General features: G+C 41.9%; 1 protein-coding gene across 1 annotated transcript in view; it reads left to right on the forward strand.

Moving 5' to 3' along the window:
* Positions 1 to 27519, forward strand: part of PITPNM3 (PITPNM family member 3) — a 793680-nt gene that overhangs the window by 639324 nt on the left and 126837 nt on the right. Inside the window, exon 6 of the mRNA XM_073565568.1 lies at positions 11866 to 12055. Within this exon, the coding sequence (XP_073421669.1) occupies positions 11866 to 12055 (190 nt within the window). The remainder of the gene's footprint in view (positions 1 to 11865; positions 12056 to 27519) is intronic.

Raw genomic sequence — 27519 nt, forward strand, 5'->3', positions numbered from 1 at the left:
GGTGGGCTGGGAGATGAGACTGACGGGACTGACCCAGTGGTACCCTTTGACAATATAATTAAAAAGGTAGTGGTGCGGCACGTGCTGGCCAAAAGAGAACAAGATCATGAGATACAGCTAATAAAGGAGACTGTTAGACGTCGGATTTCTGTCGCTGCACAGCGAGAATCCCGAGCCTTGCCTCCGACGGTCTCCCATTCGTCTCCAGCTGCAGAGGAGGTTGCTCAGCAAACTCGTCGGTCCCGGCGCTCTGCCCAGACCAGCTCCGTGGGTTTGCGTGCTGCTGCTACCTCTGGCACAGCTATGGCAATGCATGCTGCTCAGCAGCGAGATTCTCCAGGGATTAAGTCCTCATGTCGGGCCACTGAGCATGCCCGTGGAGTGATCTCCCATTGGAGATCGAAGGTCACGTGCTCAGGTTCTGCTCATGTTCGGATTGGCCCATCCGAGAAGCAAGGAAGGTCCTGGATGCTCGCGGCTATAAAAGGTTCGCGTGGCCACTCGGCCATGCGCTAGGATAGACTGTAATTTCAGACAATGAGGAGTGAGTGGTGTATGCACATATGAATGTCTCTGGTGACTGACTCATTAAGAAACCCCTACCCTTGGTATGCATGTGTTGTGCAGCCTAGCCTGCTAGCGCCCAGGCTTAGGTGTAGGTAGGTCAGAGTTGGAGTCAGGCTTAGTCCACACCAGTGACTCGGCACGCCTCAGTGCGAGTGCTCCACATTCCATAGCAAGTGTCTTTATCGGCGCTCGTGGCAGCGATGCCGCATGCTCAGTGTGCCTACAGGGACTCTAACCCCGTGTCCTTGGGGTAGAGTTCTGTGGCCGTTCTCTGTGCGCTCTTTTTGCCGGGCTCTGTGAGCTAAACAGGCTCCGGCATTTACTTTCAGTGGTGGTGCGGCTCTGTAAGTTAACAGAGTTCGCTACTGTTCACATTGGGTGACGTAACCCACGTGTGACTGTTTTCACACCGCTTAAGTCTCCCGCCATTATCTAGCAGCAGCGTACCACCTCTGCACGGTGGACCCCGAGCTGCGAACACACCTACTACTATTTTATAAGTTGGTGCGTTCCTCCAGCCGTAACAGAGACAGTGGAAGAACATCTCGAACGAGAAAGAGTCCTGAGACAAATGGCCGAGCACAGGGTGGAAGGGCTTGTGAAAGAAGTCTTGGAGCTCAGAGGTCAGCTGTCAACGTGGCAAAATGTGAACAAGACCCTTAGGGAAGAGATGGAAGAACTCAGAGGAGTAGTAAAAGGTCTTCGGGAGAAGAGCTTGGACGGAGATGTACAGCGGCCGGGTCCAACTGGTGGCGGAACGGAGCTGCTGGTGCCCGTTTTGGCAGAGGGTCATGAAGAGATGAGATCTTGTGAAGTTGGGGAATTAAGAGCTGAACAAGATATTCCCCCGGTCGGGACAACTGTATTAAGGGAAGTGTCCGTGGGGAACCCAGAGCCGTCTGTCCAGGATGAGAGAAAGTCCACGACCTTCAAGTGCGTGATGGAGGTACTCGGAGACGTGCGAGAAGCATGTGCCAGCGAGGGTGTGCATGAGACCTTTAAAAAGGCAGTAAAGGCCTATAGTGTGAACTGGGCACCAGAGACAGACCAGTTGGTGATACTGGCAGAACCGGAAGACACAGAGAAGAGGGTGGCTGTCCTGAAGGAGATGCACCTGCAATGTCTCCGCACGAAACAGATGCTCGTGTTGCGTAATAGGAAAGCCACTCGACGTCTGGAGCTTGCGAGGGTAGCTCAAAGTCGTCTGGGCTTTGTGGAAGACATAATTCAGGTACCCAGAAATCTGGTGGAGAAAGTCGTTGGCAGACTTGGAAAGGTGATGCAGGAGATGCAGCGTGAAGAGAGTGAGGATCCCACCTGCTGGGGAAATCCAAGTTGCTGTTGAAGATGACATGGTTCCAGTCATTGTGGTTGGCTCGATGGAAAGCATTGGGAAGCTTCGCATGCTCCTGGAATATCGGGTAGCATACCTGAAGGAGAAAGAGCAGCTAAGACAGGACTGACTGCAGATGAATAAGCAGATACAGAACATCAGGTGGCATCCACCTCCAACCCAAGGTGTAAGGACCCAAAGGGATCCTCAAAATAATGAAAGTACAGGTAGTCGAAAGCAAGAACGTCGAGAGTCCGCAAGTGGCAGTTCTAATCTTAGTAACATAGGCACGAGACCTGGTGGTGGATGTAGCGACAGAGGGTCAGACTCAGACCAGCCAGTTAGCCCAACTGGACGTGGGACTCATGACCGTACGAACTGGGAGAGCCGGCCAGTGAGAGAAAGGTCGGGTGATGGAGCGCACCGCAGACAGGTGGAGAATAATGAGTGTCTGGTCATGCTGACAGATGTTGACAGAAAGGCCAAAGCCCAAGGCCGAGATACTGACCGCTGGGGGCAGGGTAGGCCTAACATAAATATGATGCAGTATGACTGTCGAAACAGATGGAGACGGTCCTCTCGACTTGTAGGGCAAGGTGACATGGGTGCCTGGTCTCGAGATCCCTGGGTGATGTCATGTGTTCAACCCCACAAGTTTGAACAGAGGGGGGAGGTATGTGGTGCAGTGACCACTATGTCCACTAGGGGGTGCTGTTTGGGTGTCTCAGGACGGGCCTACAGGCATATCCATTGTGGTAATGGGTATAGGATGCTGAATGACCGTTATGTATCCCAAGGTAGGTGGCCTTGGGATGGAAGCTTGAATATGTGTGTTGATCAGCAGAGGCACTGCTGAGCTGTTGTTACACTGTGTCAGCGAGAGCTACCCACAAACCCACCTAGGGGCGGTGTCTAGAATGCCTTAATAGAGTGTATGAATGCTTGTAGGACCTGTGATGAGGTCATAGCCATGTTACCTAGTGGGCGTGGCTACGGACCATATAAGGTAACCAGAGTAGGTCACATGAGAGAGAGCGCATGGATATGATTGGGCCATGTGGAAGGTCCCAGCAGGCCTATGTGGAGGAAGGTGTGCTTCCTTCCTGAAGACCACGTGCTGAGGCTGCTGACTCGGTGAGGCCTGTGGATATTGGCTGTATGTGAGGATGGATAAGCCTCCTGTGTTTTGCTGAGGCTCCAGGACTGAGCCTGAAATAATGGACACTTATGCTTGCTTTCGCCTGAGCTAAAGGCTATTCCTTCTGTTATGTGCTGCTTTATGGGTTATGAAGCAATAAACCCTATGAACTTTTAAAGGAACGTGCCTCCTGATTGATTCCCGTGGCTCCTGAGCGATACTGTATATATATATAACCCATAAATAAATATTTTTATGAAAAAAAATTATAAACAAGAAGAACACTAATTTTATTATTATTATTTTGTGATTTTTTTTAAAGAAAATCTTTTTCCAATTTTTTTCAACTGTATATACTAGTCCTTCGTCCCCCACATATAGCATATATAGCCTAGTCTCCACCCCATACATATAGTCTATATAGTATATAGGCTATATAAATAGCCAGCCCCACTCTCCCAAAAATTGTGCATATAGATCCAATTTTCTATTACACATATCAGTGTCACATAAAATAGTATTTAAAATGAAAATTGCTTCTGATACATGTCTTCTGAGCTTCAAGAAGGAGGTTTTTTTTAATAACTTGGGCTGGTTGCATTCCAGAATAGACAGATGTATATAAACATGCGTGGTCACCCTCAACTAATATATATGGGTGAAAAGGAAAAAGCGTATTCAGACTTCCCATGCAGCTTATCAATATTATAATCTGTACAAAAGAATCATTATGTGGAAATTGAAACTCAGAGTGCAGTTTCTTTAACAAAATATAGTACCCATTACACATTATGCTATGAAAAACGGAAAATCAAAACCTCATTTTGGATGAGCTAAAGTCAGAGTTTTATTGCTACAAATTATTCAGCATATAAATAGCCATGGTGCATTGCAATAAAATCCATATTGACAGTCACCGACAGTGCAGATATATTTTTTATCCCATTGTATATATCAGATACTTCATAAACTTATCCTACACCTATGTTAAAACGGAGAATACCTAAAAGTCATAAGGCAGACATAAGAATGCCCCCCCAAAAGAAAAAAAATAAATATGCAGATATTACAATGGTAAAAGTACAACAAAAGTTTTATTACTGTTTAGATATTGTTTTATACTGTACTGTAAGGAACCAGATGTCAATGCTTTTGGTATAACTCTTCTGAAAGGTATTATTAATCTTGTACTTCTGAAAATCACACAATGAAAACTAAAGAATAGAAGAAATAAAAGAATGGATTTTCAGACTTATTGCTGCAGTAATATATCACACGGCGTGTCAGTGACCACTGAGCAGGTAATGAGTAGCTTGTATTATTGTTACACCTCTTTACAATAGTAATAATTTGCAGTAAACTTAGGTGCAAATTATATTTCCCTAGTGAAACTTTATGGTCACACCTTCCCTGCTTTTATGAGGGTTAGTGTGTGCACCTGAATTGCTTTCCCCAGCCTATTGCTGAGGAGCAGCTCCTATATAAAGTTTCTCTTTCCTGTTGGGCATTGCCAGAGCTTCACATTAAGTTTCTGATTCTTGCCATGTGTGTTTGGTGTTCAACTCCTGTTCTGTCTGCGTTCAGTTCTAGGAAAGCTGATGCCTGTTTTTCTGCCTGTTCTGAGGGCTGAGTACCCAGACCCTTTTCTGTTTGTGTCCTGTTTTTTCTGCCTTCCCTGGAGGCTGCATATCCAGGCCCTTTTATGCTGTGTCTTGTTCTCGCCTCCCTGAGGGCTGCATTCTCAGGCCTGAACCCTTGACCATGTATCCATTCCTGTACCTGACCCTGTCTGAACTGTGTACTCAGTGACTGTGAACTAACCTGGGTTAGTCTTTTAAAGATGAAGTCCAGTGTCTTTGCTGAGAGTCTACTATGCTGTGATCAGCCTGCTATGCTGTGCTAACTCCGTCCGGCCCCGGTCCAACCTGAAGGTGCTTTCACCATCCCGCTTGAGTTCCTTCCTAGGTCCGATGCCCGGAGTCTGATGACCGTAGTTTGGAACCTGACGACCACTGCCTGGTGCCTGGAGATGGTGTCCGATGTCCAGAGTCTGGTGACCGCTGTCTGGTATCCGAAGCCCAACCACCTCTGCCTGGTCCTGTGCCGTCCGTGTCTCAGCCGATGACTTGAGCTGCCATGCCAGTGTTGCTGGTCCTGTGCCATACGTGTCTCAACCGATGTCCTGAGTTGCCACGTCGGTGTTTCTGGACCTGCACTGTCCATGTCTCTGTCAATGATCTGAGCTGCCACTCTGTCGTTCCTGGTCCTGTGCCATCCGTGTCCCAGCCGATGACCTGGGCTGCCATGCCTGTGTTTCGTTGTCCAGCCCGTGTCCCGATGTCCTGCCTGTGTCCCGATGTCCTGCCAGTGTCCCAATATCCTGCCTGTGTCCCGATGTCCTGCCTGTGTCCTGATGTCCTGCCTATGTCCAGAAGTCCTGATGTCCAGCCTGTGTCCAGATGTCCTGCCTGTATCCCGATGTCCTGCCTGTGTCCCGATGTCCTGCCTGTGTCCTGATGTGTCCAGATGTCTGGTCTGTGATCCTGGTTGTCCAGCCTGTGTCCAGATGCGCTTGTATCATTTATGGTTGGTGTGTGTGAGGTGGATATGCTACCACTCTGTATGCATGTGTGTGTGTTTAGTTACCTCCTGAGTTTTAGCCAGTGGCGACACAAGTAGCCAGCAAAGCCGCTACTATGGTTTCTGCTACAGTATCTCTTCCACCTGCACGGCATTTTTCGTTGCCTGACAAATATTGTGGGGACAGCAAGGCCTGTAGAGGTTTCATAAATATGTGCTCTATCCATCTGGAGTTACTGGCTGCACAATTCCCAACTGAGCTAACCAAGGTGGGTTTTGTGATTTCCCTTTTGTCAGGTAGAGCGTTGGAGTGGGCTACGCCATTGTGGGAACAAGCCAGGTGACCAATTGATCCTTAATGCTTCTTGTTGTTTGGGTACCCTGGAAGAAGTCTGTTTGGGGCCGCAAGTAATCCATGATACCACACTCCAACTCCAGGCATTAACTCATTAGTTACCTCCTGAGTTTTAGCCAGTTAGGGCTTTTTGTATCAACTAGGCTTAGCATCTGCTTCCCACATGTGTGCGGTTAGCACAGTGGACAAACAGGGCAAGTTCCAACCATAGAGCTGTGCTCCCCTTTGAAGTCTACAGGGTTTGTAGTTAGCATCAGTTTTTGCATTTTTCTTGTGACTCAGCATCTGTTTTGGCCACGTGTGCGATTGGAACGGACCAGTTACAGAGCAAGCGCAACCCTTTAGTTCTACCTCTCTGTGAAATGAACAGAGCCGAGTATTGTGCATTCTGTTCATACTGCCTGGAGTTAATGCAGTCCTATTTAGGAGTTCGCTCGCAGTCTTTAGTTCGTCGTTGTTCACATTAGCAGCAGTTTTACATCTCTGCACGGTGAACCCCGGGTTGCGATTGCACTTTATTATTTATTTTATTTAGTGCGATCCGCTAACCCTAACACCTGTCCTTTCCTAACAATGATAGTGAACAAGCCATAAACTTAACAGGATAATTAAGGTTGTAAACCTTAGTCAAAGTTATCTGAGCACTCAAATCTCCAAGGGTGTCAAGACTTTTGGATTGGCCCATTTTTCCTTTTTGTAATTTTTTTTAATGTAAAAGATGAAAATATATATTATTTTTGCTTAAAATATAACGGAAATGTGCCATCTTTAATGTTAGACCTTTAAGAGATCATTTCATCTTCAAATTGCTTAACAGTTCACAATAACAGTAATTTTAACCAGAGGTGCCCAAACTTTTACATGCCACTAAAATGTATCAGCATTCAGTACTAAACCCAAAAAAATAATAAAAAAGCATGATGATTCACTTAAAGGCTAACTAGTAACATGTTATATTAGTATTTCCTGACTTCCTCTTTTAAAGGGAATCTGTCAGCGGGTTTTTGCTACCTCATCTGAGAGCGGGAGGGAGGACGAATCCATAAAACAACCAATGGTCATAATAAAATTGCTTTATTTAAATGGTAGGGCAAGGAACAAATACAACATACTTCATGGCTGGATAATCATTGCCAGCGAATAGGGACACAGTAAACCATGCTGCCAATACTGCTAAAGATATTTTGTCATATATAGAAGGCAAGTGCCACGTGACACATATATAGAAAAGGCCTAATCAGCAATTATATCACAATAGAGTACGTACACAACCATTGCTAACAAAAAAGCTGATGTGCATCGAATCCAGTGCAGATCAAAATATAATTACATACAGATATTACATATTACCTGGAAGACACAGTAATAAGCAAACAGAGGGTCCCTGTGTCCGCCCCAACGCACGTTTTGGAACACTTTCGTCATGGGGTATATATGTGTCACGTGGCACTTGCCTTCTATATATGACAAAATATCTTCAGCAGTATTGGCAACATGGATTACTGTGTCCCTATTCGCTGGCAATGATTATCCAGCCATGAAGTATGTTGTATTTGTTCCTTGCCCTACCATTTAAATAAAGCAATTTTATTATGACCATTGGTTGTTTTTTGGATTCGTCCTCCCTCCCGTTCTATATGAATTTTACAACCGATCAACTATAGTCCTCGGTAGTTCATTATAGTACATTGACTATAATTGGGTTTTGATATGTTTGTAAGATTTTCCCTCATGATATTTCTACCACTTTTCACTACCCTTTTTGCTCATCTGAGAAGCAGTATAATGTAAGAAAAGAGACCCTGATTCCAGTGATGTAACACTTAGGCTACTGGGTACAGCCGTTGTGACACAATCAGAATTTTTAGATGCAGCAGAGCTCAGGACGCTTACTCCACCCACACCACAGCTTTTGTGCACATTGTATATTGCCAGTAAGCTGCTTATCAGAGGAGCTGTAGTCCAGGTAGTGCTAATCTTCTGATGATAAAACCTTCATTATATTGAAACAACAGCACACAACCTAAGTGACACATCCCTGAAATCAGTGTCTGAGTAACGGCATTGGTGTGTGAGGTAAGTATAAAGAATTTTTAATTTGTGTTGCACTGTAGAGCTATTGAAAAAGGGTTGTCCGGTAATCTCCAACCTTTTTAAAAATCTTACCAATGGAGATGGCTTCATAACTCCTTGGTGTTCTGCTTTACGCCTCTTTAGTAGAGTTGAGCGAATGTTTTTGGAATCAGTTGCTGAATCTGAATTTGCCATATTGGTGGGTGTTGCGGACCGATCCAGCGCCTCCCATCTTCTAGAGGTGACGTCCTCCTTCTTACTTCTGCTGCGGCTCCTGCGCAGGCTTACTATCTCTGCCCTGTTGAGGGCAGAGTAAAGTACTGCAGTGCACAGGTGCCAGGAAAGGTCAGAGAGGTCTGGCTCCTGTGCACTGCAGTATTCTGCTCTGCCCTCAACAGGGCAGAGAAAGTACGCCTGCGCAGGAGCCGCGGCAAAAGTAAGAAGGAGGACGTCATCTCTAGAAGATGGGAGGCGCCGGACCAGACCGCAACACCCATCGGACTGGACAGGATCCCCGAGTGAGTATAATCTAACTTGTTTTTCTTATCTTTCAGGTTACATCGTGGGCTTATCTACAGCATTACAGAATGCTGTAGATAAGCCCCTGATGGCTGTGACCTCTTCTTATAGGCCAAAAATGGGGTGACAGATTCCCTTTAACTGTCAAATCAGTCAGTGAACTTTTGTTCTTAGGGAAGGATCCATCACCCTTATATTTCTCCTCCTGAATAATCTTCTAAGTTGATTTATAACCAGTTCAAATTTAACCTTTGATAGTCATAGTCATAAGTTATCTTAGAAGATTGTCAAGTTCTTTGTAGAGAACTTTTCAAAGCATATTCCACCATATAACGTACAATTGGTAGTAAAGGCTTTAATAAGCATTTCTTCTAAAAAGAACTAGACCATCTGCTAAGTTTAGATCAAAGGTCAAATTTGAACTGCTTATAAATGAGCTGAGTAGATTATTCAGAAGGAAAGACAGAAGTCTTGTAGATCCTTCCTTCAGAACAAACTCACTGGCGAATTGACTGCCAGCACATTCTACAATCTGCTTTGTAATGTCATACATAGAGATTGTAAAAGCCAAAATATTTAGTGAAATCCTATTATAAAAATGCTTATAGGAAAAAAGAAATATTCTTTTAAAAAATGTCCCTAAAGGACATATCCTTTAACTACAAATAAGTAAAGTTTTTAAGCTCAGCCATAAAGTTAAGCCTTCTTGCCATATTGAGAGGTCAACCCATTGAATGACAAATGCAAAATCGCATACACTGTAGATTCAAGAATAAACAGAAAGAAGGGCAGGTGGGGAAGCTCCTTCAGTAATGTGTTGGTGATCTTAAAACAACACCAGCATCAGCTCCAACTTAAGTCTTCAACTTTTGACCACAAATGTTTCCCAATTTCATAACTAGGTTGTATGTTTGCAATAGATGCAAGGTCGTTTGCAACTTGTTTTGTGTTGTGATATCAGTGATCTTGTGATTTCACTACAACTCTCTACTAATCCAGCATAGCATGAGCCTAACGGGAATAATTTAAGAAACTTTTACAGTGTATATTGGAAAATTGCTATTAGTCCAATCCTTTAATATGTACAGTACAGGGAAAAAGTTCTAAACAGGTGGGATAAAAACGCTGCAAAGTAAGAATTATTTCAAAAATAGAAGTGTTAATAGCTTTTTTTATCAATTAACAAATTGCAAACTGAATTAACAAAAGAGAATTCTAAATCCAAGCAATATTTGCTGTGACCATCCTTTTCCTTCCAAACAGCATCAATTCTTCTGGGTACACTTGGAAACAGCTTTTGAAGGCACTCGGCTGAGAGGTTGCTCCAAAAATCTTGGAGAACTAACTAAGATCAGTGGATGTAGACTTGAGAAAATCTTTCTGTCTCTTCATGTAATCCCAGACAGACTGGATGATGTTGAGATCAGAGCTCTGTGGGGCCATATTATCACTTCCAGGACTCTGTGTTCTTCTTTACACTGAAGAGATTTCTCAATGACATTGGCTTCAAAGTATTCTGCAGCAAGACAATAACCCCAAACATGCAGCCAATCATCTTCCTTCTTGATGGTATTGCGTGATGGATAGATATCTGCCTGTATTTCTCAGCATTGAGAACATCATTAATCTTTCCCAAATTTCCAACTCTGTTTGCTTAAATGTAGCCCCAAAGTTACCAGGAACCTCCATCATGCTTCACTATTGCCTGTAGACTCTCATTATTGTGCAGCTCTCCAGCCATTTAACTAGCAAACTGCCTTCTGCTACAGCCAAATATTTCACATTTTGACTCATCAGTTCTGAACGCCTGCTGCCATTTTTCTGTATCCCAGTTCCTATGTTTTATGCATAGTCGAGTCACTAGGCCTTATTTTCATGTCAAAGGTATGTTTTTCTGCCAAAATTCTTCCATGAGGACACTACTGACTAGGCTTCTCTCTATAGTAAATGGGTGATGCTGGGTTCCATTGGTTTCTGTCAATTCTGAGCTGTTGGTACTGCTGGACATTTCCAATAATGAAGGGAAGTCGCCATGAGATGTCTTTCATCTCCTTCACTGTTTCCTTAGCTGACCTATTTCTTGGTGTCCTCAATCCTGAGAAAGTATAGGCAGTCATTTATCCATTATACAATACCCATCAGGGAGGTGTCTGGCTTCAAATTAATTCTCCAGAAGCACAACAATGTCAAACATATAACTAATTTCATTAAAGGGAATCTGTCACCTATTTTTTCGTATATAAGATGCGGCCACTGCCATCAGGGGCTTATCTACAGCATTCTATAATGCTGTAGATAAGTCCCCTATGTAACCTGAAAGAGAAGAAAAACGAGTTATATTATACTCACCCAGGGACGGTCGGTCCGATGGGGGTCGGTGTCTGGTCCGGCACCTCCCATCTTTTAGTGATGACGTCCTCTTCTTTGCTTCCCGTCGTGGCTCAGGTGCAGGCGCACTGCTCTGAGTACTGCAGTGCGCAGGCGCTGGACCTCTCTGACCTTTCCCTGCACCTGAACCGCGACGGGAAGCAAAGAAGATGGGAGGCGCCGGACCGGACCCTGACACCCATCGGACCCGGACCGGACCTGGACCGCCACTGGGTGAGTATAATATAACTCGTTTTTCTTCTCTTTCAGGTTATATCGGGAGCTTATCTACAGCATTACAGAATGCTGTAGATAAGCCCGTGATGGCGGTGGCCGCATCTTATATATGAAAAAATAGGTGACAGATTCCCTTTAAGGACTATCTTCAGCGTAAAAAGGAGTCCTAGAAGTGATGTTATGGCCATCACAGAGCCCCGATCTCAACATCAGGAAACCTGTCTTACTGTATGTTACATGAAGTGACCAAAAATTAGCACAATTGACATACACAGAAGATTTGTGGTTAGTTCTCCAAGATATTTGGATCAACCTCCCTGCTGAATTCCTTCAAAATCTGTGTGCAAGTGTAACAAGAAGAATTGATGTGGTTTTGAAGGTAAAGGATGCATACTTTTGTTTATTCACTTTGCATTTGGTTAGTTGATAAAAATGTAACTATTACCATTTACATCTTTTAAAGCATTTTTATGACACCTCCTTAAACCTTTTGTACAGTGCTGAATATAAAGCTGTGTTCAATTGATGCATTCTTGATGTGTTTTTTACTATGATTTTTCAAAAATGCAGTAAAATTGCCACGAGTGGGAAAAACATTTTTATTAAGTGCATTTCTGCATACACTGTATGTGACATTCTCTCTTTTACTGACTAGTATGACTGTGACATTAGCGTGCTTTTTCTCTCTCTTTCCAGTCTTAACCCATACAGCTATGATGAGAACTGCCTGAATATTAGTGAAGATCACATCCCACTAGCTGCCTTGCCGCTGCTGGCCATCGCTTCCCCTCAGTACCAAGATGCAGTTGCTATGGTGATCAGCAGAGCGAACCAAGTTTACAATGAATTCCTCAAGACTCCAGATGGAGCTGGCTTTAATGGACAGGTAATGTGGTGGCAAGTTGAAGTTATCTGTATATCTTATCCTTGTAAAAGAAAAAGTACGTTCCACCCCTTAAAAAATATAAAAATAAGTGCAGGTAAGATATAGAATATTTGGCAGGGTTTATGTACGCGCTATTTTAAAAAAATGGAAAATGGTTCCGTAACATATTGCACCTTTATTTCTCTGCTCCTATAAATGAGACTTAACAGATGTAACTAATAAAAAGAGGATTAAAAAATAAAAAAAGCTTCAGGCCATGTTCCCATATGTGGAAACTCTGCTTTTTTTTCTGCACCCAAATATGTAATGGCAATCTGCTCTGATTACAGCATTTTTTTGCTGCTTTTTTTTATACATTTACCCTTTTTTGGTGCGGATTTGATGCAGCATTTTTAGTTGTGTGCTTTTGGTGCAGAAAAGCCGAGATTCATCACTTAACGAGGTCATCCACTACTTTTACATTGATTATCTATCCTATCCTACAATGATAACAGCTGATCGGTGGGTGTGACGGGTGTAGGACCCCTGCTGATCAGACATTGATGACCTATCCTATCCTACAATGATAACAGCTGATCGACAGGGGTGACAAGTGTTGGATGCTTGTCGATCAGACATTGATGACCTATCTTAATGATAGGCCATCAGTGTAAAAGTAGTGGACAAAGTGGACAATCCCTTTAATACCACCTGTGCATTTTTTCAGGCTCTTCAAAGAAACATAGAAAAACCGCATCGCATCAAAAATGCACAAGCCCTGGGCATCTTTAAATGAGTTTTCGTGAAATCACATTCACTTAACATAAATTGCTAAAAATCTCAAATTAACACCACCTCAAAACCTCCACCCTCTACCCCTGAAAAAAAGGGCAAAATTTACCTTACATGGAAACATGGTCATAGAATCAAACCAACCAAAGTAAATTTATAAAAGATGCACATGAGAAATAGATTTGCGAGAAAGTTGGGATTCAGTAGCTGTCAACTGTGCACTATAACTCACACCTTACTATCAGCCTTGATTGGTTTTGGCACCAACCATGGCTTTTTAATTCTTTAGATGCTGCTGTCAATAGTGACTACAGTAGTAAATGGTTAACAGAATTTGGGAGTCCCTCTTTAATTCCATTGGCACCCTGAGATCATGACTGTGTGGTCCTGATATTTGCCATGACAATTCATGGCCAAATAACCACGTTAGGGTCTGTCAGATATAGCAGTCAGAAGCTAGCAACATTCAGTGTTAAAAATAACATTGTCTTTCCCATCGCACCACTCTGTATTAATTCCTCAAAAGCACCCAAATAGTTAATAAACTACCGTATATACTCGAGTATAAACCGACCCGAGTATAAGCCGAAGCCCCTTATTTTGCCACAAAAAACTGGGAAAACTTATTGACTAGAGTATACAGTTGTGGCCAAAAGTATTGCCACCCCTGCAATTTTGTCAGATAATACTCAGTTTCTTCCTGAAAATTACTGCAAACACAAATTCTTTGGTATTATTATCTTCATTTAATTTGTCTTAAATGAAAAAACAAAAAGAATTGTCCTAAAGCCAAATTGGATATAATTCCACACCAAACATAAAAAAGAGGGTGGACAAAAGTATTGGCACTGTTTGAAAAATCATGTCATGCTTCTCTAATTTGTGTAATTAACAGCACCTGTAACTTACCTGTGGCACCTAACAGGTGTTGGCAATAACTAAATCACACTTGCAGCCAGTTGACATGGATTAAAGTTGACTCAACCTCTGTCCTGTGTCCTTGTGTGTACCACATTGAGCATGGAGAAAAGAAAGAAGACTAAAGAACTGTCTGAGGACTTGAGAAACCAAATTGTGAGGAAGCATGAGCAATCTCAAGGCTACAAGTCCATCTCCAAAGACCTGAATGTTCCTGTGTCTACCATGCGCAGTGTCATCAAGAAGTTTAAAGCCCATGGCACTGTGGCTAACCTCCCTAGATATGGACGGAAAAGAAAAATTGACAAGAGATTTCAATGCAAGATTGTGCGGATGTTGGATAAAGAACCTCGACTAACATCCAAACAAGTTCAAGCTGCCCTGCAGTCCGAGGGTACAACAGTATCAACCCATACTATCCATCGGCGTCTGAATGAAAAGGGACTCTATGGTAGGAGACCCAGGAAGACCCCACTTCTTACCCTGAGACATAAAAAAGCCAGGCTGGAGTTTGCCAAAACTTACCTGAAAAGCCTAAAACGTTTTGGAAGAATGTTCTCTGGTCAGATGAGACAAAAGTAGAACTTTTTGGGCAAAGGCATCAACATAGAGTTTACAGGAGAAAAAAAGAGGCATTCAAAGAAAAAAACACGGCCCCTACAGTCAAACATGGTGGAGGTTCCCTGATGTTTTGGGGTTGCTTTGCTGCCTCTGGCACTGGACTGCTTGACAGTGTGCATGGCATTATGAAGTCTGAAGACTACCAACAAATGTTGCAGCATAATGTAGGGCCCAGTGTGAGAAAGCTGGGTCTCCCTCAGAGGTCATGGGTCTTCCAGCAGGACAATGACAGAAAACACACTTCATAAAGCACTAGAAAATGGTTTGAGAGAAAGCACTGGAGACTTCTAAGGTGGCCAGCAATGAGTCCAGACCTGAATCCCATAGAACACCTGTGGAGAGATCTAAAAATGGCAGTTTGGAGAAGGCACCCTTCTAATATCAGGGACCTGGAGCAGTTTGCCAAAGAAGAATGGTCTAAAATTCCAGCAGAGCATTGTAAGAAACTCATTGATGGTTACCGGAAGCGGTTGGTCACAGTTATTTTGGCTAAAGGTTGTGCAACCAAGTATTAGTACTTTTGTCTGGCCCATTTTTGAAGCTTTGTGTGAAATGATCAATGTTTTGCTTTTTGCTTCATTCTCGTGTTTTTTTCTTTGAATGCCTCTTTTTTTCTCCTGTAAACTCTATGTTGATGCCTTTGCCCAAAAAGCTCTACTTTTGTCTCACCTGACCAGAGAACATTCTTCCAAAACGTTTTAGGCTTTTCAGGTAAGTTTTGGCAAACTCCAGCCTGGCTTTTTCATGTCTCGGTAAGAAGTGGGGTCTTCCTGGGTCTCCTACCATACAGTCCCTTTTCATTCAGATGCCGACGGATAGTACGGGTTGACACTATTGTACCCTCGGACTGCAGGGCAGCTTGAACTTGTTTGGATGTTAGTCGAGGTTCTTTATCCAACATCCGCACAATCTTGCGTTGAAATCTCTTGTCAATTTTTCTTTTCCGTCCACATCTAGGGAGGTTAGCCACAGTGCCATGGGCTTTAAACTTCTTGCTGAAACTGCGCACGGTAGACACAGGAACATTCAGGTCTTTGGAGATGGACATGTAGCCTTGAGATTACTCATGCTTCCTCACAATTTGGTTTCTCAAGTCCTCAGACAGTTCTTTGGCCTTCTTTCTTTTCTCCATGCTCAATGTGGTACACACAAGGACACAGGACAGAGGTTGAGTCAACTTTAATCCATGTCAACTGGCTGCAAGTGTGATTTAGTTATTGCCAACACCTGTTAGGTGCCACAGGTAAGTTACAGGTGCTGTTAATTACACAAATTAGAGAAGCATCACATGATTTTTCGAACAGTGCCAATACTTTTGTCCACCCTCTTTTTATGTTTGGTGTGGAATTATATCCAATTTGGCTTTAGGACAATTCTTTTTGTGTTTTTTCATTTAAGACAAATTAAACGAAGATAATAATACCAAAGAATTTGTGTTTGCAATCATTTTCAGGAAGAAACTGAGTATTATCTGACAAAATTGCAGGGGAGTCAATACTTTTGGCCACAACTGTAAGCCGAGGGTGGGAAATGCAGCAGCTACTGTTAAATTTCAAAAATCAAAATAGATACTAATAAATGTAAAATGTTGGTCCCATAAGATGCTCCATATTAATACAGTATATGCCCCATATAATGCTACACAATGGTTAATGGTGGCCCCATAAGATGCTCCATATTAAAATATGCCCCATATAATGCTGCACAAAGGTTAATGGTGGCCGCATAACATGCTCCATATTAATTTATGAGCCATATAATGCTGCATAAAGGTTAACGGTGGCCCCATATAATGCTGCACAAAGGTTATTGGTGGCCCCATAAGATGCTCCATATTAATATATGCCTTATATAATGCTGCACAAAGGTTAATGGTGGCCCCATAAGATGCTCCATATTAAAATACACCCCATATAATGCTGCACAAAGGTTAATGTTGGCCCCATAACATGCTCCATATTAATACTGTATATGCCCCATAAAATGCTGCTGCTGCAATGTAAAAAAAATGACATACTCACCTCTCGTCGCTGACCGCTGCTCCTCAGTATCGTTGGCTCTCTACAGTGACTGTTCAGGCAGAGGGTGCTTACTAAACACGTCATCACTTCCTCTGACTTGAATGTCATAGCCAGAGGACCCAGGAGACAGCACGGCGGTGGAACGGGGACAGGGGAATATGGCATGGCTCACCCACCCCCAGTCCTACTCACCCTCCTGGCATTTGCATATCAGGCTCTGCTACATCTCAGTCCTGGCATCTCTCTTCCTGTCTTCTTCCTGTGCGGTCACATGGTACCGCTCATTAAAGTAATGAATATGCTCTCCACCCCTATGGGAGTGGAGACACGTCCATATTCATTACTTTAATGAGTGGTACCATGTGACCGCACAGCAAGAAGACAGGAAGAGAGATGCAGACCCTGGGACTGAGATGTAGCAGAGCCTGATATGCAAACGTCAGGAGGGTGAGTATTATGTCTTCTGCCACTCCCTGCCAGCTTATGACTCGTGTATAAGCCGAGAGGGTCTTTTTCAGCCAAAAAAGGGTTGAAAAACTTGGCTTATACATGAGGATATAGGGTACCTGAAAGCAGGTTTGAATATGTTGAGGAGCGCTATTTTAAAATGGTCTCACTTTTTATGAGCATTCAAATATATAGGTCCCATAAAGTCACTTCAAAGCTGAATAGGTTTCTAAAAACTAAATTTTGTAAATTTCCTTGAAAAAATGAAAACTTCCTTGCACAATTTTAAACTTTCCAACATCCTAACAAAATAAAAGGATATTTTAAAAATGGTGCTGATGTAAAGCTAACATGGGATAAATGTTATTTTATGACTATTTTATGTGATACGACTGTCTGGATTAAACGGATAATCATTCAAAGTTTGAAAATGGCAAATTTTTAGAATTGTTTGACAAACTTCGGATATTTTTCTAAATAAATGCAGAATATATCAACATAAATTTACCATTAACATAAAGTACAATGTGTCACGAAAAAACAATCTAAAAAAAATCTCAAAATCAAAGAAATCTGTTGAAGAGTACTAGAGTTTTGTCATTTTTATGTAAGTTTATCATGTTAATGAGGCCTGTAAAGTGAATTGGCCCAAATATCCAAACATTTGCCAAAATTTAACCTGTAATCACAAGGTTATGCTATGATCAGGTGTTTTCAACAAAATGTCACTTCCAATTATCAAGTAAATAAATGTAGTCTAATCTACATCTCTTTTGGAGACCATACTGACTTTTCTCAGAATGATCCAAAGTTGGCAAGCAATGATAAAAGTTGCCAAAATTTATTAGAAATGTAATGCAATCACTTAAAATATTTTAGCAAAGTAGTTTATGCTAAAATATATCATACATTATCTTTTCCAAAACCAAATGAAATTTGGCTAGAGGCTGTAAATGTCTTAAAAAAAACCTGCCATTATCATCACATGATGAATTTCCTGTTGTTCTAGTACCCAGGCTCTGAATCTCTCCTCCAGTCTTTTTTCTCTGCAGGGGTCACCTGAAGTCTACCCACATGATCACTAGTGTCAGTTACTCACCCTAGCCGTGGTCATGAGTTATTATTATTATTATTATATTTTTAGAGCACTATTGATTCCACTGTGCTGTACATGTGAAAAGTTGTTACATACAAAATGCAAATTACAATGAATAAACTAACAGTGATTGACTGGAACAGCTGGGGAGAAGATCCTTCCTTTGTGGAATTACATTCTACAGGATAATGGGGAAGGAAACAGTAGGTTTGGGAGTTGAAACTGCTCAGGTGGTGGTGAGGTGGCGGCGGAGTCATTGCAGGCTGTAAGCTTTCTTTCTAGTTGGGTTTTCAATTTCTGTCTGAAACTTCCAAATATGGGACTAATCAGACATGTTGGGGCACAGAATTCCAGAAGATGGAGACTACTCAGGAGAAGGCTTGGAGTCAATTGGGTGAGAAACATAAGAGTGTGGAGGAGAGAAAAAGTTCTTGGGAGGATCCGAGATTACGTGTGGGAAGATATCAGATTAGTTATTAGATATAGGGGGACAGATTATGGATGACTTTGTAGATCAATGTTAGTAGTTTGAATAAGTTTTATTGGGGAAATGGAAGCCACATCATGCCATCTCAATGAACGAATTTTCAAGTGGCTAAACTAAATAGCAAAACCACAAAAAGAGGACTGAAAATTCTCCAAAAAATTCAAGAATTAATACAGCAGAAAAGGGGCAGAAAAGGGGCAGCAGTGTTTACCTGCCCAGGTCTCTGAACAAATGCAGAAAACCCATGTAGTAAAGATGGCGGCAGCACAGGTGCAAAATACTGATAAGACAGGTGAAAAATACTGATGAGACAACCACTCACAGCCTACCAAGTCTTGGAGGGGGTGAATGCTTAGTATATATTGCACAATAGAGGCTTGTATGGGGCACTGTTCACATACAGGTAATGCACAGTATCTGGTTCACAGCCTATTAGTGACGCCCATACTATTCGATAGTGCATTTGTTTGCAGACCTGGGCAGAATTTTCAAGGAGGAGAAGAGGAGGAGTAGTGAGGAGAAAGGTGTATTAGTAAGACAGCAGAGTTTAATACGGTGTTTTCACCAATTTGCAAAGATCACAACCAGGTGGGTCATGCTGAACCCACCACGCTGTTACCTTTTTGTCACGAACAGCCCTCTACTGACCCTTATCACCAGGCAATTATGCTATTGACCAATGATTAATGCAGGAGGCTGAAGCTGTTTCCACTAATAGGCCTGTTATTGGAGAACTAACAGTGAGCATTTGGTATATACACCTCCAATCCCAATGCATGGAATATATGTACACACCAGGTATGGTCACTGACAGCTCCGCAATAACAAATATATACATGCTGCCACCACCAATTGTTTATACATGCCAATTGGACACCTGACAGGTAGCGTATGGCTTCAAGGTGCGGTTTACAGAACAAAATGAACAGAACTATTACATTTTATATTTAGTCCTGAAAAATAGGCAGTGTTTATAAAAAAATATATAAAGATTTTACAAAGGGTACAAAACAATACAGCATATACAGATTTATGGAGGGAAGCACTGCTCGTGAAAATGTACATAAACATGGATTAAGCCTATACGGCAATGTATCTTCTGGCATTGAACACAGATCACAATTTGCCTTGTCTTTTTATCAGCACCTAAGTTAAACCCACACACCTCCCCTTGGTGACGCATAACAGGAATGGTCATGGTGTGTGGCTTTAGTTTGAGAAAATTATGAGATTCCCAACGTTCACAGTATCTTCATTCCTGACAATCACAGGCATTTGATATCACAATATATTCTTTTTATCTAGATTTTACCTTCCATAAATAAGAAACACTGCATGGCTGTTGTCAGCTATCTGGCTACTATTGATTTGGGGCTGATTGGCATGTATCACAGTTAAGAAAAATATGTATATTTTTCCACTATTAGTCCTGAAGTTGAAAATGTATGTCCCATCGATATCTGATCAATACTAACCCCAATATTCATAACTCTACATTGGAGACACATAGTCTGGGGAAGTTCTTTCATCACAGCAGATTATCCCTCTTCAATCCACAAACCCTAGACTCCATGTCTGTTTTCTACAGTAGATATCCAGTTTCAACATTTTGGTCACTGCAAGCAGTCCCAGCCCCAAAGGGGATTTTAATGAGTTTTGTCACTTCTTAACTATACATAATTTCCTCTCTTCCCCTATGTTAAACATGTGGTTTTATTACCCAAAAGAGATTTAGACTGTCAACTCTTTCTCCTGGAGATTTTGTGCAAGAGAGGAGTGGGGTGAGGTGAATTCTCCCTCCCTGGAAAGGTCTTATGGATTTCAATTTTTTATGACAACAGACTAGAGAGTTTTAGCAAGGAGCACATTGAGGAGGACATTGCAGTAGTCCAGACAGGAGGTGATGAGGACATGTGCTAACATTTTACTAGATTCAGGCTTGAGGAAAGGACTAATGCTGGAAATATTTTGGAGTTGTCAAGAATTACTCTGAGGCAGCGAACTTCCGGTACAGGGGAAAGTGTGATATCATTTCTAGTGATAGATAGGTCTGGTAGTGGGTTAAGTGAGATGGAGAAAAAATGATGAGTTTGGCATTGTACACATTGAGCTATAGGAAGTGTGATGAGAAGAAGGATATGGCAGATAGAGACTCTGGTATTCTGAACAGCAGAAAAATGATGTATGGACCAGAGAGGTAAATCTGAGTGCCATTATGTAGTGTCATCCAACTCAGTGTCAGACTGAGAATGGTGAGGCCAATCATCGGCTGCAGTGATAACTTAGGTAGGTGGCGCATGACCACTGAATTGGAGTGAACAAAGACCAACTGGGAGCACCGGAGTATCTGTGACTGTGTTTAGGTGAGATATTACATAAAAAAATAGTCAGCTATAGAAATACCTACATCCCACAGTATATGCATATTTTACTATAATATATTTAAATATATGCAGCTGATAGACATATTTTGTGTAAATTCTTTCTGCTGAGGTCAATTTACCCTTTTATAAACCAAGTCCACTTTTGTTTATATGGTTGACTAAATCCCAGATCTGACAACAAGATACTAGCTGCTCATCTCTAATTAGATTTACCATCTGTCTATGGGGGAAATAAAATAAACATCACTGCCGTCAAATTTAATGGCTGCTATTGAAAGCAATGGAAAAACTTTAAGATGGTTACAAAACGCACAAGATAATGATGCGGTCTAACAATGTTTCACCTCTTGTATATTTACTCTCCAAGCAGCTAATATAAAATTAATAGATTTAAAAAATTAAAAGAATTAAAAATATGTACAGCACTGTACTTGATAAAGAAGAACTCACAATAGTAACAATGTAGTGTAAGTGTGTTACTATACTCACTGATGGCTGTCTTTCCCAGTATCCAGCACCTCTCCAGTCCTTTTCTCATTCATGTGACTTCTCTTTCCATTTGCCAGATCACACTCCTCAGCGGCTAGGTAGGGCTGTTACTTAGGGAATACTAATACTAATACTAATACTTATAGGGAAAGATACAGGTTTACTTGTGGGCATGGCTTACAAATTTGTCAGTGGTTATAGCCATACATTTTATATTAAATCACATATCCACGGCGTATCTGATTAGCATTTTTTCGTAAGTCTGATATATTGGAATTATTTCTTAATAAAGGTTTTAAAGGGTTACACGAACCACACTCTGATATCGTCCTTGTGCTATCAACGATTTTCACGTACCCACAGACATGTATGGGTTATTTTGATCTGTGGATTAATAATGAACATGTTCCCATAATTTTTTGGGACCACTCAATCTGCAAAAATCATGAACATGTGAGCAGGCACATCATGGGTACGACTTCTATCCATGAAAATCACTGAACACATAGGTCACTCGCTGGTTTCTGAATGATGCTTTAGGGTCCTGCTTCACATAGCAACGCACCAGCGATCCCGACAACGATACGACCTGGTAAGGATCGCTGGTGCGTCGCTACATGTTCACTTGTAAACTGCCAAACAGGCAGATCTTTTCAACGACGCAACAATCCGACGGCAATCCGTATAACGACCTCGGCGGTCGTTGGTACCTTGTCACACAGCTAACATAAGAGGATGCAGCAGGCCTCCATTGATAAAGGCTGGGGTAGCACAGGGGCAACCCACTGATGAAGACAGCCAGTAACCAAAAGAAAAAGAGGAGCTGGCTGCCTAGTGGGAAAAATGCACACAGATAAGGCTTGCATAGGACATCAGTCACACAGTGCGGTGCAAAGTGTCTGAATAGCCTATTGATCACGCCCATAGTATTAGCAGGCGGGCTGTTCTTCACTATATACATGCATCACACAGAAAAAACCAAGCCAACATAAAGAGGCCAAGCTGGATCCTGCAAAAATGATAAAAAGTGCAAATAGATAAAAAGACATGGGGTATTAGTTTCTATTTTGGCCAAGACAGATAAGCTCACAATCCAAACGTCAAGGATCCCCAGATTTTGCGAGTCCCTAGCACTAAATCTGAACAGCTAACATAAGAAAAAATTCAAAAAAACTTACATATGAAAGGTACCTTGTCACGCAGCAGTTTTTCTGACGACTCACGCCTGCGTCCCTGAGTTCTGCGTCGCCAGCGAGGTCGCTCGTCGGCGTTAAACACAGCGATGCATGCTGGCCAGCGGGACGCCGGCGATGAAAAAATGGCCCAGGACATTTGAGCATGATCAGCGATATCCAGTGGGGGGGGCGGCCGCCGCTATGTGTCACATATAGCGAGATCGCAGGCGAGATCGCTGTTGCGTCACAAAATCGGTGACGCTTCAGCGATCTCGCTAGCGATCTCTCTATGTGAGACAGGGCCTTTAGGGTGAGCTAAGATTTGATCTAAACAACAAAGGCATTTTGGTGAGTTTTCAAGCCCTATTCAACTGTAGTTTGTGAAGGAATGCTGCAAACTTTCAGATCCACGGCATGCTCATTGTACGCAGAAATTCTACTCATCTTTACATTTACATTTGGGATTCAAATGGTAAAATCCATGGAAATGAGGGGAAAATTTGGCATGTAACACAATCAGATTTAGCTTTGAATTTTCTATAAATTTGCTTTCACTTAAAAAACTGTGAAAAAGAGATTCAAAATCATTCTGTGTTTTGGATAGATAAGGAAATGGATACAAAGTCTTGGCCAGCAATATAGGTACCAGTTTTTATGGGGCCCCATAGCTGAGTGGTCCCACCTCTACCATTCAAATTGCATTTGATGTAAGGGGCCATCAAATATTCAGTTATCTGCTACTAAAGGTACAAACTGTAGAAGCAGTAGATAGGTGGATGGAGTTCCTTGGGAGAGCAATGAGCATACTATTTCTTCTTACTATGATAGCTACATTGGCAAATCAGCCAGAAGAAGAGGAGCTGTAGTTTTCTGAGATTTCATATGTTTTCATACCTTTGTGTGCAACCCAAAAGAGCATAAAATGCCCTCATAGGACACAGTTAGGGAGTCGTTTATAAGTGTAATAGATACCCAATATTTAACCACTTAATGGCATCCCAACATGCTTACAGTTGTGGCCAAAAGTATTGACACCCCTGCAATTCTGTCAGATAATACTCAGTTTCTTCCTAAAAATGATTGCAATCACAAATTCTTTGGTATTATTATCTTCATTTAATTTGTCTTAAATGAAAAAACACAAAAGAGAATGAAGCAAAAAGCAAAACATTGATCATTTCACACAAAACTCCAAAAATGGGCCAGACAAAAGTATTTACACCCTCAGCCTAATACTTGGTTGCACAACCTTTAGCCAAAATAACTGCGACCAACCGCTTCCGGTAAACATCAATGAGTTTCTTACAATGCTCTGCTGGAATTTTAGACCATTCTTCTTTGGCAAACTGCTCCAGGTCCCTATTTGAAGGGTGCCTTCTCCAAACTGTCATTTTTAGATCTCTCCACAGGTGTTCTATGGGATTCAGGTCAGGACTCATTGCTGGCCACCTTAGAAGTCTCCAGTGCTTTCTCTCAAACCATTTTCTAGTGCTTTATGAAGTGTGTTTTGGGTCATTGTCCTGCTGGAAGACCCATGACCTCTGAGGGAGACCCAGCTTTCTCACACTGGGCCCTACATTATGCTGCAAAATTTGTTGGTAGTCTTCAGACTTCATAATGCCATGCACACGGTCAAGCAGTCCAGTGCCAGAGGCAGCAAAGCAACCCCAAAACATCAGGGAACCTCCAATATGTTTGACTGTAGGGATCGTGTTTTTTTCTTTGAATGCCTCTTTTTTTCTCCTGTAAACTCTATGTTGATGCCTTTGCCCAAAAAGCTCTACTTTTGTCTCATCTGACCAGAGAACATTCTTCCAAAACGTTTTAGGCTTTTCAGGTAAGTTTTGGCAAACTCCAGCCTGGCTTTTTCATGTCTCGGGGTAAGAAGTGGGGTCTTCCTGGGTCTCCTACCATACAGTCCCTTTTCATTCAGACGCCGACGGATAGTACGGGTTGACACTATTGTACCCTCGGACTGCAGGGCAGCTTGAACTTGTTTGGATGTTAGTCGAGGTTCTTTATCCAACATCCGCACAATCTTGCGTTGAAATCTCTTGTCAATTTTTCTTTTCCGTCCACATCTAGGGAGGTTAGCCACAGTGCCATGGGCTTTAAACTTCTTGATGAAACTGCGCACGGTAGACACAGGAACATTCAGGTCTTTGGAGATGGACTTGTAGCCTTGAGATTACTCATGCTTCCTCACTATTTGGTTTCTCAAGTCCTCAGACAGTTCTTTGGTCTTCTTTCTTTTCTCCATGCTCAATGTGGTACACACAAGGACACAGGACAGAGGTTGAGTCAACTTTAATCCATGTCAACTGGCTGCAAGTGTGATTTAGTTATTGCCAACACCTGTTAGGTGCCACAGGTAAGTTACAGGTGCTGTTAATTACACAAATTAGAGATGCATCACATGATTTTTCGAACAGTGCCAATACTTTTGTCCACCCTCTTTTTTATGTTTGGTGTGGAATTATATCCAATTTGGCTTTAGGACAATTCTTTTTGAGTTTTTTCATTTAAGACAAATTAAATGAAGATAATAACAACAAAGAATTTGTGTTTGCAATCATTTTCAGAAAGAAACTGAGTATTATCTGACAGAATTGCAGGGGTGTCAATACTTTTGACCACAACTATATATATCAAAATGATCCTGACTGACTGCTCGCTGGCCCGCTGTAATGTAAATATCGAGATTAATGTACTTAATACTATAATTTGTATGGATAATCCATTATTATGATTCAGTTAGTCATATAAATCCTATTCCTTTCATGACGGTAATTTGTATTCATTGTAGTATATTGTGCCACTCTTCTTCTTTGCGTGATTACTTTGATATCGCTGAGAATGCACATCGTATCCCCAAGGACATGTACGCTATTCCAAAATTAGATCTTAACGCACTGATGCCAGCTCCACTCCTCCAGCCTTGGGATCAATGATATTCTCAGTAGTAACAAGCTGCTTCAGTGTGAATGAGATTTAAGTGTCATGCTATGTCATCCATCACGGACAGAAAGCAAATTGATAAAAGAGCATTAAGTTTACAATCTGTATAGTGGTGTCATGTAGACAATGTAAAGCGTGTACTAAGACACCCATAGTGCTCTATGTCTTCTCCGTCCTCCGTCTCATCTCCATTCTCTTCTCTTGTAAATCATGCATATGTCACTCCCATGTTAAGACTATGACCTTTTAGTGCTTTCTTAGATTAACAAACAAGGAGGAAACACTGGAGTAGGTTAACAACATTACAGCCCACAGGTGTACGCTGAGAGTGAAAGGGGCTGTCCAGACCTATTTTTTTTACTATCTGCCTGAAAACTAAAAGGCAGTAGTTGCGAACAGAGGCAACTACCTGCCTGTTCTACCCGGCAAGTGGCTCAGAGCCATCACTGCCTGCGATTCAGGTGCTCCAGGAGCAAAAAATAAGATCACCGACATTTACACCAGGTTCAAAACTTACATTTTCAGTGTAAATTATGAGAAAAGGCAGTGGGGACAAATCAGCACAATGAATCAGCCGGTAAAGGAGTCAAAGTACTTTGAAACGCGCAGAGATTAAACTGCACTGTCCCTCATATGCTGTGTATTGGATTTTATTGATTCTTTAACCAGCAGCACAGGATACTGGCATCTCCTATTACCTCAGTTCCTTATATGAAGCACATTGGGTTTTTTGCTATACAGTGTGTCCGTAAAGTCATGGTGCACTTTTGACCAGTCACAGACAAGCATACAAGTATACCACGATCCCCGGATCTGACACCCTTAGACTTTTACTTTTGGGGTTATGTGAAGCAGCATGTGTACATTGAACATATCAACGACATTAATAACTTAAAACAGAGAATCACAGACGTTATTCACTCAGTTACACCAGACGTCCTTACCCGTGTGTGGCAAGAACTTCACTATCGTTTGGATGTGTGTAGGGCAACAAATGGAGCCCACATCAAACTGCACTGAATAGGTATGAAACTGGGAGACTTTTTCTTTTATTTGGAGCAGATTTCACTTTTCTATCGTCTTTCTTTGCTTTCCAGTGACTGGTCAAAAGTGCACCATGACTTTACGGACACACTGTATATCATATTTTTTTTTTATAAAGCATCCACAAACCAGGTCTTCAGCATCATATGTGCGTTTCGGCAGGTGAATCTGGGAGCATAATAAATGTTTAGTTTCTCATGTATACTCTGTCCTTGGAAAGACGTAGCTAAGCAGCAATGATGAATATGTGTGTTGACATATATATGTACATACACATGAGAAACTGTTATGACTTGCTTCAATACAGCTTCTATTAACACTGAATACAATACCACATTGAATTAACATAGATATGTAAAGAGTTACTCAGCATCTAAAACAAGGACCTTTCCCCTTAGTCAGCCAAATTTCTTCTTCATGAATTGCTTTTACAAAGCATTTGTTACTTTGCTCTCTGACTCCACGCTTCCAATTTGGCACTGCACAAGCAAAAGCTCTATATAAACATCACAATTCATCCTTCTTTCATTGAAGACAGTGTGAAGAGGTTGAGAAGGCCAGCAGTGAGTCTGTACACTACGGAAGTCCAGCTGTTCCATTCCATTTACAGCCAGATACCGGTAACACATCATTATTGCTAACTTTTGACAAATCATCAGTGTGCAGTGAAACAAGTGCCAAAATGGCGTTATGTCCAGAATGAAAGCTGCGACTACAAAACTTTACTTGTTAGGAAAGGAAAATAAATTCTGTGCTGATCAGAAATATGCACAAGAAGTAGAAGTTATTATAAAGAAAATTAATTGTACTCATATCAGAATAAGCAGTACTGACCAATGCTCCTCACCCTAGATTGGGAAAATCTGGGAAGCTTAAAGGCCCTCATGCACATTAGTGATCAGCAAACAGTCTAATGTGCATGGGGTATTCCTGAATGTTAGGGGTGAAAAGGATTTGGCACTTCGGATTCTGACAGCCGATTGTTTTGTTCTCTGGTAGATAAGACACTGGTGTGAACCAGTGCCAAACATTTGTGTATGTGGGTGACTTGGG

This window comes from Dendrobates tinctorius, unplaced genomic scaffold (genome assembly GCF_039654945.1).
Source record: "Dendrobates tinctorius isolate UK_male_01 unplaced genomic scaffold, ASM3965494v1 ptg000016l, whole genome shotgun sequence".
Classification (NCBI taxonomy): Eukaryota; Metazoa; Chordata; class Amphibia; order Anura; family Dendrobatidae; genus Dendrobates; species Dendrobates tinctorius.